The following is a 13,799-nucleotide window of genomic DNA, read 5'->3' as shown; positions in this document are numbered from 1 at the left end:
TATGTCTTTAGCTCTGCTAGGAACCCCTGAGCACAGCACCGATCATTTCTGTGGCTCAGCGATGATCTTGTGCCATAACGGTTCATGAGCTTAAGGGCTTAGACTTTGAGGCTTTAGATGCTTTCTGCTCCTTCGATCTTGCACTCCCCTCTGGGGCACCCTCTCTGCCATGAGCCTTGGCTTCTATCTACTGTTCTGTCCTCTCTGAGGCTGAATCAGTCTGGTTTCTGGGCTCTTTTTTTTAAGGTAGATTTCCTCTCTCTTCAAGGTCAGGCCACTGTAACTGAAGGGCACAACTGTCAGTTCTGAGCACAGCTGGAATGGGAGAGGGTCCTCTCCTTCCAGCGACCTTATCTTCTGAGGCACGCATTTCTTCTAAACTTTGAACTGAACAGCATGTAATAAAAGATTCCAGCAACTTTAGTCAGGCACTCTCCTTCCCCGGGGTGGAAGAAAAAAAGAGATGGAGAGCCAGCGGCGGGAGGAGCGTGCTGCTAGAGGAAGTGCAAAGAGCTTTCTCTCATTGAATTCCTTCATGAAATTAGAGATATTGCAAACAACAGATTAAGGTGCCATGTAACAGAAGAACACTGAGAACTTACAATGCACACACTGGAAATTAAGAAAAATATATCATCGTCTTTATTATGTAAAAAAAAAACCCCAAAAACTTTATTTTAAAATAGGCATAGATAAAATTCCCAAGACGAATAGTTATAAATATGTTTTATATAAGCATCGGCTGTTCGCAGTCACACATTACAGAGCTGTACCTTTGTCATACATTCTCAACTCACATTTGGAAAATTAAAACATATTCACCATTTAAAAAAACAGTTAACAGCCTCCCAAACGGTTTTACCGAAGCAAAAACAAGTCAGCAGAGCAAGGAATGTGAGGAAGTGGTTTTGTCCTTGAGAAGAAAACGTCCCGCTGATCCAAGCCCACTCCCCTCATCTTTAATCTCCCTGGCTCCCAGTTCAAACCTGGAGCGGGCTCACGCACCCGGTGCGTTCTTTAGATCCCCCCCATGGCAGGCGCACAACATCAGCCTAAAAATGGCTCGACAGGGCCAGCGGCGGGAGGGCTGACTGGGGTGGCCTCCGAGGTACTCGCAAGCCCCGTCACCTGCCTCCCTGATCTTTTCCCAACCTCCCTAACCTGCATTAGCAAGTCTGTGCCTGGGGCCTGCAAAACAAGCAAACTTACAGACCCCCCCTCCCCCTCCCCCCCCCATGGTGGCTGCAGCCATCTGGGATCATGCTGGGCCGACACAAAGACTGGCCTCTGCTGCTGCTATTGCTAAGGCCGCTGCTGGGCTCAATAGCTTTCTTGGCCTAAACGATGAGGCGGGTAAGTAAGAATGAATGGGGGGGGAGGGGGGGGGGGGAAGAAAAAGGAGAGGGGGAGAGGGAGTGATATCCATTGTGGGGGCGAAGGGAGTAAAAATCCATAGTGGATATGGGGAGGGAGTGGAGGCAAGGGCAGGGCAGAGAGAAGGGAGGGAGTGTAGATCTGTAGAGTGGGAGGAAGGGGGAAGAGGAGATTATGATTTTTTTTTTTTCAGGAGTGGGCTGAAAAGGCAACCCTGAAGAGCTGCCTAAGGCAAGAGGAGAGGACCACCAGGGGGTAAGAAGAGGCAAGGAAGGGGATAGAGAGAGAGCCAGGTGGAAGGAAATGAGAGGAGTGTGTATATATTTTATGTAGTGCATTGAGGAAATGTCCGGCCATGAGTGCATGTACACAGATGACCACACACTTCGTGTATTTATTATACATAGGTAATATATATCGTATATAGATATACTGTCTCTATCCCCCCCCCCCGGCCCTGTCTATCAACGGCTCTGCCAGTGTACGTCTCTCCCAGGTGGAGGGAATGGAAGTTATATTGTAGAAAAGGCTGATCCTCGGGTAGAATCAGACTTTCCCGTCAGGCCCGGCACTGCACGCCCTCAAACCTTTGTTCACTGCGGCAAGAATCCAGAATCTTTTACTCCCCCTTTCTGTCGAGGGGGGACCGTGGCACGTCGCCTTTCTTTTCTCTGTATTCATGTGATTGGGCTCACAATAAAAGGAGCCTTCATTATGACACGAAGAGGGGAGGGGGAAACGGGACCCTGCCATCCTGGTTCACTTTTTCAGGGGGGGTCCTTGCCCATCCATGTTGAGCCCTGGGAGTGGGGGAGGCTGTGCAGACAGCAGCAGGTCGGCTTGTTTCCACTTGTTCACAGTTTCAGGATGTCTTCAATCCAGCTAAGGTAGCGGGTCACTTTAGTATAAACGCCAGGCATGTCCTTCTGCCCGCAGCCGATGCCCCAGCTGATGATACCCAGCAGGTGCATCCTTCCATTGTGCAGGCACATCAGCGGGCCCCCAGAGTCGCCCTGCAGCAAACGACAAAGCAGAGTTGGAATATCAGTCCTGGGTTTGGGTTACAAAATTGCCATCATTCTGCTTCATAACAACAAGCCCATCGTTGCCACCCAATGTCCCAAACTTCAGAAAGTTTAGTCATCCTGACAGAAATGATGGGGCAGGGTCTACCTAGCCCGAGAAGGGAAGGAGAGGAGGGGGTGAGGCTTGCCCTAGAAGGAGGAAGGGCATAGAGAGAGCCCAGGTGCACTGGCTTCAGGGAGTCAGAGTGGTGGGTAAGGTCAGGAAACAATCAGTAAAATGAGCCCACCCCCCCCCCCCCATGACAACCTGAAAAAAACCCAAAGTACTTGGTAAATACAGCATTTGGTACATACAGAGGACAATTTTCAAAGGTTTTTTATGTGTGTACACACAGGGTTGCACGCCTCTGGGACACTGCCGCCCCTCAGTGCAGGTAAAAACACGTGCACCATTTCACAACACAGTCTGCTTTTGCCCATGGGGGTAACAGATGGGGTTAGGTCAGGGAGGAAAAGAATGCATAATTTTGTTAAGAAATCGCTGCGCATTATGGGCACGTGCTGCAGTGCAGTGGGCCCCCTTTTCAAAAGGGAAATTCTGCGGGGACTTTCCCTTTGAAAATAAGCTTACGTGTGCAAGCCGCACGAGGTGAATGAAAATTGCCTTCATCGAGGTTAATTTTCAAAAGCCATTTCCTGGTGTGAGGGTCCATTCATTCCTTCTCGGAAATGTTGACAGTCCATGCACGGGGGGGGGGGGGGGGGGGGGGGGGGGGGAGTGTGATGCCATTAACGACAGAGGATGGCTTAGTAATGTCGTTTTAAGAATCAGGAGCTGCAGAGACAGCTGGGGCTAATTAGGATGCAATTTAGGCAGAAAGAAAAGTCATTTGGGAAAAGCAGATAACAAGTGGAGAGCCAAGGAACTGCCAGAGGTAGCAGGGGGGTTAAAAGGACTGTTAGGAGGGCCAGGGCGTGGAAGCAGGGGCCCGTGATAGGCTTAATGCTGCCACTCTAGATCAAGGGGTAAAAGCTGGAGAGTATTTTGCTGAGGGCCTGTCACTCTGGATCAGGTAAATGCCTACGGTACATGACTGGCCTGTCCTGCTGTCTACAAATGGTGTCATAGCCACAGAGGCTTCTGCAAGGAGTAAAGTCGTTGTACGGCACATGCCTGGCAGTGTGCAAGGGTCCAAGACAGGGCCCAGAGCCTGCCCTTCTGGACCAAGAACACGCAGGCCTCATTTACAAGGAGGCGTTCCCAGGGGAGCAAAACAGCACATGTACGTGGGATTTCAAAAGTTCATGCACTATTTTACACCTCCCACCCTGTGCTTACATCCCGTTAGCTAATTGGCTATAAAGTATGAAGGGTAAAAGTTATCGCATATCCAGCATTCATCCCCTCCTCCCTCACCTCCTCCCCCATATTTGCTCCTCTCCTCTCTTGCCGTCTCCCATTATTTGCTTCTCTCTTCTCTTGCTTCTTCCCTAGCATTTTCCCCTTTCTTCTCTCACCTCCTCCCCAGCCTTCCCAGACTGCCTGCTCACTGGCTCACAGCACTTCCCCCAGCCTTCATCCCTCTCCCTGCCCCAGCATTCCCAGGCTGCTTGCCACTGGCTCACACCTCCTCCCCTGCACAGGCCGTACTCAGCAGAGAAGAGGTACTGGCCTGTCCGTCTCAGCTCCTCTTTCTGTTTTCCCTGGGACAACCTATAACATAGGAGCGGGGTCCACAGCAGCGCGGATGCTCTCAGCTGACACTTTTTTTTTTTATTGCTCCTTTGTGTGGAAGCCCATGTCTCTACAGAAATAGGAGATTAAAGAAGGGGATCAGGAAGCAGGTCAGTCAGCCCTGGAGTTGGGGGGGGATGGGATGGAAGCCACCTGCCCTTGAAGGAAGGGGCAGGGTGGGGATAGGGGTCTTCCTGGCTCTCAATGGGGAGTTGGGGAGGTCCACCAGTTCCTCAAGAGCCAGTTATGATGGGGGAGGACACCTTTTTGGCCTAGTATGCAATTCCAGCTGCTAAGTGGCAGCTAAAGTTTCCTAGCTGGGTGCACCGTGTTATTCCTCGTCTCCTACGTGCTGCAGGATCTCTCTGCTCTGTGCATATCTGCATAAATGCTTGAAGAAACCTGGGTTATATCAGAGCTTCTGCCTCCCACTGCTCCTGCTGGGTATAACGTTAGCTTCTGTAGAAGGAAGGGACGGGATCTGCCCAGACTTAGCAAGAAGTGGGGAGGGGCAGGGATTTACTATGATCCATTTTTCTCTCCTGTTTCATTTCTTACAACAGCTTCATGCATTATTTTGACAACACGTGTACAAACCATCAGGTCAAGAAAGTTTCCCGAATCCGGTTTACCTTGCAGGCATCGTCAAGGTTGCGAGTGTCCAAAGCACAAAGCATGTTTTCTGTCACCGTCTTATTTTGGAGCCGTGCCGGGGTGCATTGGCTAGAGGGAACCAGTCTGACATGACCTTCCTTCAGTGTTTCCGAGAAAAAGTAGGAAGCTGTAAGGAGGAAAAATCGAGAGGGTGAGAAAGCAGGGAAGGATTTGGTCTTAGAGTGCAATCCAAGATCTTGCTTGCACGCAGGATAGTCCATGCTGGGTCGCGTTAACTGGACTGTGATCTGACACTGGATAGAAGCAATCTGATAAAATCAGGGGGTTGATACATTTCCAGTCATAGTGTATAAGGATTAATTTATATGCCAAATTTATTCCAGAGGCATGGCCTGTGACAGTAGATACAGATCGGAAGGCCTATCTAGCCTGCCATTTTCTATTCATCTTGTATTACCACAGATCCTACGGGATCACTGCCTTTACCTTCACTTTCCTGCAACTCTGTGCTTATCCCAGGCTCTCCTAACTGCTGTATCTACCCTCTTTCAGCCTCACACTATGACATCGTTCAGGAGCTTCCTTACAACCGAAACTCCTCTCTCAAAATGATTTTAACCTTTGAGATGTTTGAGTGCTGCTATAATCTTCCTCTTCTACATCTTTAGGTTCTTAAGTCTCACCTTATAAGGTTATGGTGCAAACTCTGCACCATTTTGGTCGCTGTCTTTTTGTCTACCTCCAGCTTCGAGAACTGGACACAGTATTTCAGATGGGGGGGGTCTCACTACCACTTTTCTTCTTCCTGCTGCTTATCCCTTTCCCTACACGCCCGCTCCTCTCTCTGGCTCTTGCCACTGCCTTGTTGCACTCTTCAGCAACCTTTAGGTTACCAGATCTAATCATCTTGAGCTCCCTCTCCTGTCTGGCACACGTCGCCACCTTCCTTCTTAAGTACCTGGTTTCCTGGATTTTTGCACCCGCAAATGCCTGACGCTCATTAGCTGCCGAACTCTTGTTCACTCCTCAGACTTTTTAATTTTTTCCCCCACTGCCCTCTGCAGAAAAAAGGTCAAGTACCTGACCACATGCGCATTGAACCGTGTGCAATTAAATTCAAAAAGAAACTAAAAACACTTCTGTTCAACCATGCTTACCCAGAATAACTCTTCCATCTCCCCTCGTAGTCCCCCCCCTCCAGGGGACTGCCCTCTCCTTATATTAAGGAGACTACCATTGTAAATTATAAATTGTATTCTCTGGTTATGACTTTCTTGTTTTATCTATCCTTCCTACTGCCTATTTATTTTACCCCCCAGCCCAGTTACATTCTCCTTGTTGAAATGTATTTTCCAAGCTTTAAGTTATTATGTGAACCGGTATGATGTACCCACTAATGCCGGTATATAAAAGTTTCTAAATAAATAATAAAATAAGTTCCGAAAACAACGAACCAAACCAGGACTGACCCCTGCGGCAATGCATTACTTCTGTCTGATCTCTGCTCTTGTTTCACTTGACCCCCACCCAGCAGAAAATACCCTAATTAGGGATGGGGCTTTGGACTACAATTAATGATGGCACTTGGTTGGCCCATTTTTCTGTGTGGTGCTGAAGGGGTGCGCAGGAACACGACACAGTGAGATCATTTACCACAGGAAATGCAGCGAGTCACATGGATACGTCAGGTAGCAGAGGATCCCTGCCACAAAGAGTTTTACCATTAACATGATTGTTTACCCTCACTCCCCCATATGCTGGTTGATACTGTGTTTAAAACATTGTTGTTCTAACTACACCAAGTGGGTATGAGGGGAGCTGCAGAAAGAACGCTAGAAGGTGTTGGAAGTTTTGTCTTGGGCCCGTACGTGCACGTACAGGTCTCTGAGTACGTGTAGACAATACACCTCTGTGCACATATGCAAGAAGACCCCCCCCCCCTTTGTTGCCCCTGCAAGGGCCCGGCCTCCTACTGTGAGAGAGGGAAAAGAAGAGGAACATGGGGAGAATTCAGCAGATCCAGGTGCCAGAGTTTAAAGAGCGTTTTCTCTCTATAGAGCTGAATTATCACAGGATTGCTTATGGAGATGGAGAAGCCGTTAGAATCCTCTGCAGCAAGAGCCGCTTCTGTGGATGGGCAGAAGAGACCTTGCCATTAGCCACTTACATTCCTCGTGTTTTCCATATCCAGAAACCTCGCACTCGGTCCAGTCTGGGAGCTGCAGGCTTGGTTCTGGGAGACAGGCTGTACGCGTGCTCTCTGTATCCACAGCACACTGGCCCGACACCGACGTCAGCTTCAGTAAAACTGAACAGAATAAGAACCGACATGTGGAAAAGCAGGGGATGAGAAAGACAGTGCAGGGGAAGGGGACAGGACTAGAAACTCAAACTGAAAAAGAACCGACGTGGAAAAGCAGGGGATGGGAAAGACAGTGCAGGGGAAGGGGACAGGAGTAGAAGCTCAAACTGAACAGAACAAGAACAGACGAGGAAAAGCAGGGGATGAGCAAGACAATGCAGGGGAAGTGGAAAGGAGTAGAAGCTCAAACTGAACGGAACAAGAACCGACGTGGAAAAGCAGGGGATGGGAAAGACAGTGCAGGGGAAGGGGACAGGAGTAGAAACTCAAACTGACGGAACAAGAACGGACGTGGAAAAGCAGGGGATGGGAAAGACAGTGCAGGGGAAGGGGACAGGAGTAGAAACTGAAACTGAACAGAACAAGAACTGACGTGGAAAAGCAGGGGATGGGAAAGACAGTGCAGGGGAAGGGGACAGGAGTAGAAACTGAACGGAACAAGAACAGACGAGGAAAAGCAGGGGATGGGAAAGACTATGGAGGGGAAGGGGAAAGGAGTAGAAACTCAAACTGAATGGAACAAGAACCGACGTGGAAAAGCAGGGGATGAGAAAGACAGTGCAGGGGAAGGGGACAGGAGTAGAAACTGAAACTGAACGGAACAAGAACCGACGTGGAAAAGCAGGGGATGAGAAAGACAGTGCAGGGGAAGGGGACAGGAGTAGAAGCTCAAACTGACGGAGCAAGAACCGACGTGGAAAAGCAGGGGATGGGAAAGACAGTGGGAGGGAAGGGAGCAGGAGTAGAAGCTCAAACTGACGGAGCAAGAACCGATATGTGGAAAGACAGGGGATGAGAAAGACAGTGGGAGGGAAGGGAGCAGGAGTAGAAGCTCCTCTTACCAATATCATTGTTGAAAGTTTCTGAATCAAAATCCTTATGCAGAAAGTATTTCTCTACTCTGAACTGTTGCTCGTTTTCAGAAGGTCTTGCTCGGTAGGTCCTTCCCAGTACCACTGTCAGCCGATTCACGTCAAACCTGTACCATGTAAGAGAAGACAGGTATCAGTTCAGACTCTTTCCTGCTAGCCTGCGGCGAAAGAGGACTGAATGATCCTTGCCTGCCTATCAGCTGACTCGAGTGGTGCAGGAAGCACAGACCTTTCCTAGAAGGCCGTAGAATAGGGAGATCCCTTTTCACCTGCACAACTGCCTTATTTCTGTCCGGCTGTGTATCTCATATTATTTCTGTGTACTATTTGGGCACAGAGTTTTGCTTATGCATTAGGAAAGCAGCGCCGGCTGTAGTTAGAAGCTCCCTTCCCTCCAACAAGGGCTGTCAACCCCCTAATCATGCACCCCCCTTCATTTCTGGCATGAATTTTGTGAAGCTGACCTTGTACTCCCCTGAGCCCACTGGTTGGAAATGGGGTTTTCTCACCTCTCCTGAAAGCAGTGGGCCGCAGACAGCACCCAGCAGGGGCTGATCAGAGTGCCCCCGCACTGGAAGTGCTCGCCTGCTATGCCACGATACTTGATGTAAATGGCTGCCTGCCAGGGATGGGAGCTGATGTCCGTGAGGAAACCCCCCTGGATACGGTAGAGAGCCTGTTTGGGCTGTCTCAGGCCACATGTAGCTGTAGATGGAAGAGAGACATATGGGAGTAGAGACAACAGTGCCAGCTTCAGGAAGCAGCTGTGAAACAGCTGTGTACCTTTTAAAGGAGGAAATAAAAGTTAGCAAACCCCCCCCCCCCCAAAATAATATATACGGTGATACCTTTTTACTGGACTAACTCAATACATTTCTTGACCAGCTTTATATATATATAAAATCTTTTATTTGTTAACCTTTATTTCCATTAATTCAGGTGGACTAACATGGCAGTGGCACTACTTTATTCAAGTCAAGAAGGGCAGCCAGTGGGGGGGGGGGGGGGGGGGGAGGGAAGCAGATGGTACAGAGGGGGAAAAGGATGAGGACAAAGGGGAAGAGGAGTCTTACAGCACTTGGGCACAGAGCAGTACTCCCAAGTCGCTTCGTCACCCTCGAAGACGTGGCACCAGGGCCGGGTGTCATTGTCAGGATTCCTAGAGAGAGAGAGAGAGAGAAAAAAACCCACACTTTTGTTTTACTTTTGCTTACAAAAACTGGATCAATATTACCTATTAAATTGCTGGGGGAAAAGAAAGGTCCATTTATGTACATGGAAGGACCCTATGCAAATGCAAATTTCTTCACAATGATTACTTATTGCATTAGGCAAAAAAAGATCTTAAGAAGCAGCCTTTCTAAGCAAATATTTCAGTTATACAGGATTCTAGTTTGCAGTAGTCAGTGGGCTGGTCAGGTACTTATATCTCTTGCTTATTAATATCGTATTTCTTTGATGCTTTTCATTTGGATTTCATTAAGAAAAATGTGTCATTGCTCTACCTGGTTTTTTTTTTTTTCATTTGCCTGTAAAAAAAATACAACCTTAGATACTGCTGAACATTACTGGGGTCCAAGAACTGCAGAACTTGGGGTCTTTGTTACTGAGGGATGATGAATGGAAGCTGTGGCTCCTGGGCCTGTCTCTTTCCCTGTATAGATATCGCAAAAGAGTGCACCCCCACCTTTGTTAAACAGAGGAAAGTTCCATGTGTCTGTAGAACTTTGGGTTTGGCCTTGCGAGGATCCATGTGTAGTGCTTCACTCCCACCAGTAGAGGCCCTCAGTGGGCCAGGTTACCTGTTGCTCAGTGGCGGCCATGTTCCTACACTGCCACAGCTTAAAAGCCTGCCTCTGCGAATACTGTGCCTCAGCATGGTGCCAACTCTGATCCTTGTCATGGCTTCCATTACTCCTAGTTCTTATTGAAGTCTTGTTGCAGCCTTATGCATGCTGGGCCAAGTCTGTGGCTTTCCTAGTTCTTGTTTAAGTCCTTGCACTAGCCTTATGCGTTTTGACCCAAGCATAGACCTTCTTTTATTTAGTCTGGTTCTCTGTTCTTGTTTGTTGCTTGACTTATTTTGTCTGTTTGCCTGCCTGTCTTGCATCTTGAGGTGCCCTCTCTGTTCTGCCTGCTCTGTGGACACCCTTTTGTCTTTCTGCTCTTCCCTGCCTTAGTGAGTGTCCTTTTGTAATTGTTCCTGAGTGCACCTCCTGCTAAGTCCTGCCGGCCACCAGAACCTGAAGACTCAACCCGAGGGGGAAGTGGCAGATCCAGGCTGAAGATTCTGATGCAAGCCAGTGCCATCTGGGTCCAGCCCCATTCCGGATTATAACCACCGGCAGTTCACACCCTGACAGGCCTTGAATATTATAAGCAGAGCCAGACAGAAAGAGAATCTACAGGGAATGATGAAATATTTCTGCCACTAGACACTGGCTTCTTCCATAGTCAGCCTGGGAACAAACACAGATGTACACAATGTAATAACTAAAAATTCTGCTGTGTTGGCAATAGAATAGTTATAGGCTAAAGGTCTAAAAATAAAATGCTGAAATACCCTTTTCAGATCTGTGTAAAGTTTGCATCCATTAGATGGCACCACGGGCTAAATAATGCTGAGGTAATTGAACCAATCTTCAGTCAATATCCGATCAATGTAGTGATGTCGCTGGATACGGGCATAGCTAATCTACAAGCCTAGCATGTGTGAGAAGAATGAGGCGACAAATGGGAACAATTTTCAAAACTATGCAGGCAGTTGCAAAGTCCATAAACTTTGTACCAGTTCTCAGAGAGAAAAGATGCACATACCATCCTTTTGAAAACTGATAATTTTACGTGCAAAAGTATGCAGGCTGTTGCTGTCACACCCTAACCCCACTTCTGAGCCTGCCTTACTTTTCTCGCCGTTGATCCCTGTGCGTCCTTTTATAGGGCAGGCAGTTTTCTGACAACCTCTTTACCCTGGGAAGTGGCTTTGTAAAATTGCCTTCAATATGTAAACTTGTGATTTGTTCCTATAAATATGTAAGAGCAGGAGATAGGAGAACGGCGCCTTTTTTGAGTTTCTCTGCCTGGCTTTTCTGTATCTCTGCTTCTGCTCGTCTTGCCTTGCTTGCAGTAAATACCTGCTGTCACAGAGAGGCTCCTGCAATGAAGGACTCCTTGTGATATCTGAGGAAGGGGGGGCCTAGAAGATTCAGGGATCTCTCTCTTCAGTGCCATATCTTCCCATGTAAAAATGTATGTGCATGTACTAAGGACGCAGGCAAGGATCTGCAGATTGTAAGCAGAATGGCCTAGGAATCCTAAGAACTCAAACAGGATTGCTTGAGGGGATGGGGGAATTAGTTTCCCCAAACTTTTTGCTGAACTTTTTCTACTGATAATAAAATAACCTGTGACAAACAAAGCAGTGCTACAGCGTATCCTTCTACTTAAATTGTAGCCTGGCAATCTTCACACCCTCAGCATTCTTGCACAATTTATCTTGCTTTTATTAAGCCTGTGCATGTCGCTTTCTTTTTTTTTTTTTATAAACAACTCTCTAGTGAACTCTACAAACAGCTCCCATATCTTTTCAAATATTTCTCCTTGTTCTTTCGCCCTGTACGTTTTTCCATAACGCACAAGGATTGTCTTCTCATTTTCCCAGTGTTCAATGCCATCTCCACTGCTGTGCTGTCCCTTTTTTGTGGTTGTTAAGAGTGCTGGGAGACTTTTCCCGGAGTTTTGTAGTTCTGCCCGTCATTCCTATGTAATATCAAAATTATATATCATGAGAAGTAGGTCATCTAGCGTCTTCCATATATTCTCTGCATTTGGCTCCATCCTTATACCGCAGGATAAAAGGTTTCTTCTTCACAATGACTTCTTGGGCATTACGTCTTGCTATTTGCAATGGTGTTAAATATATTTTAGGATTGCTTGTTTACTTGGAAATATTTTCTCAGTTTCTTATTTACTATTAGGTGCTTCCTTTATGTTTTAATTGAAGATGACAGGTGCATAGTGCTCAGTGTCGGAGCCGGCCTGAATTCACCGAGTCCATTCCTCGCAAACAGAATCAGAGTGACGCATTATGCTTTCCTGTTCTCGGTTATTAAATCCGTTCACTGTATGGCGAGTCTCCTTTACTGGTCTGCCAGAAGAGAGTGAGAGCTGTCTTTTGTTCAAGCAGTGGCAATTGGTAAAGCTTTATTGATCTTTAGCAATAAAAGCTTTGAAGAGACCTCATCCCTTCAGTGCAAGCTGGCAAGTGTCTACATCCTCTGCTGACTTCAGCTCCTGCACTTGTTGTATTTCTGCTCAGCCAGAGGTCCTGAGAGTCAGAATATGTGAACTCAGCATTTACTCAACAGCTCGGCACAATAACTATTGGCAAGGTTGACAACTGGGCTACCTGGAGGAAGATTGTCTGTAAATGCTGAGAAGGGAGGGGGGAGCCCTGCCTGAAGCTCACTGGTTTCATCTTATCAGGAACTCCTGTCTGAAGAATTCGAGACAGTACCGGCAGTAGTTGTGGCTTCCAAGGCCCAGCAGTCGTGCATTCAGTCTCCAGGCTGTATAGAATTTATTTCGGACCCTTTGGGAATCCCAGCGTAGACAGGTCCTGCCCGAGGCCGTGACACCGTGACTACCTCTGTAGTCAGTACCCTGCCCATCATAGCAGTCATTGGTCGGAACTGGAAAAAGATGAAACCACAGATTAAACTGGGATGATTGCCTCAGCTCCTGCCTATGTTGGCTTTTGCTTCGAGTTGAAAGGATGCCTGTGTTTCCCTGTTGTGTGAGGACATACCCTTAGTGCATGCTGGAGTGCTGCAGTATTCCCAGGTGTATTCATTTCCTTTGAAGACATGGCACCAGGGCTTTGAGTCCTTGTCTGGGTTTCTGAAAAAAAAAAAATGGTGAATAAGTAATTCTAAAATTGGGCTTCATGATCCCGTGCTGTACAGTGGGCCAAAAACTCATTACAACACAGCATCTATTAACCCTGTTATTATGCAGTAGATATCTCTCCCCTATGGTCAGTTCTATGCTGCAGGCTTCACTTAGTTTCTCCAAATCAATCTGCAGCACTTGAAGCTTCAAACCCAAACCTCTCCTTCCACAAACCTGGTTACCCCTCTGCTGGCTTTACCTGCAGTAGTTGTGGTTCCCTAGTCCCAGCAGAGCGGCGTCTCGTCTTCGGGAGTTGTACCTTTTCTGGGCCAGGGCCCTCATATTCCAGTTTAAACATGTAACCCCACTTTCACCCACACTCCAGGTTCCTCTGTAGGTCTCTCCAGAGTCCTGGTAACAAGTCGCCAACGTGTCTGAGAAAAAAAAATGACAAAAAGCTAAATAAGGCCTAGGTTTTCCATTCCACTATAAATACAGCGGAATGAAGAGCCACAGCCAGAAAAGGAGCAGGGGACGATAGTGTGTTCCCAGTCGCATCGCAGCTGTGCATCTTTGCCTGCTGCAATCACCCCCCCCCCCCCCATAGCGCCCCTGCAAAAGGTGTAGCTATTTCCGGTGCCACTGCCAGCGATAATGTGTAAAACATTATCGCCCGCAGTGCTACCGGGCCCACAATTTTGTTAACTCCCCCCTAACCCCTCCACTTTCCCTCATTTTAATTTTAACATCACGATGCGGTTATTATCAAGTGCGTTAGGGCAGTATCGCACGCGATAAGGCCCTAACGCACGCGATAACGGCCCATTGTGTTTTGAAAAAATGACCCTGTCAGTTAAAAGCAAGAAATTCAAATGGAGTCAAAATCTCATTTACTCGGAAAGTTGCAGTACCAGCAGCTGTCCTGC

At 47.7% G+C, this 13,799-nt stretch overlaps 1 protein-coding gene across 2 annotated transcripts in view; it reads right to left on the bottom strand.

Moving 5' to 3' along the window:
• Positions 1–709: 709 nt before the first annotated feature.
• Positions 710–13,799, bottom strand: part of PLAT (plasminogen activator, tissue type) — a 34,801-nt gene continuing 21,711 nt past the window's right edge. For both annotated transcript variants that reach the window (XM_029603710.1, XM_029603711.1), the window contains exons 6-14: positions 13,133–13,307; positions 12,791–12,882; positions 12,500–12,674; positions 9,057–9,142; positions 8,493–8,688; positions 7,954–8,090; positions 6,917–7,057; positions 4,767–4,915; positions 710–2,387 (exon numbers count right to left, since the gene is read on the bottom strand). In XM_029603710.1, coding sequence (XP_029459570.1) covers positions 2,229–2,387; positions 4,767–4,915; positions 6,917–7,057; positions 7,954–8,090; positions 8,493–8,688; positions 9,057–9,142; positions 12,500–12,674; positions 12,791–12,882; positions 13,133–13,307 — 1,310 coding nt within the window. In that variant the 3' untranslated portion in view covers positions 710–2,228. The remainder of the gene's footprint in view (positions 2,388–4,766; positions 4,916–6,916; positions 7,058–7,953; positions 8,091–8,492; positions 8,689–9,056; positions 9,143–12,499; positions 12,675–12,790; positions 12,883–13,132; positions 13,308–13,799) is intronic.

The sequence above is a fragment of the Rhinatrema bivittatum genome, chromosome 5, assembly GCF_901001135.1.
Source record: "Rhinatrema bivittatum chromosome 5, aRhiBiv1.1, whole genome shotgun sequence".
In the NCBI taxonomy this organism is placed as follows: Eukaryota; Metazoa; Chordata; class Amphibia; order Gymnophiona; family Rhinatrematidae; genus Rhinatrema; species Rhinatrema bivittatum.
This window is presented reverse-complemented; position numbering and strand designations above follow the sequence as displayed.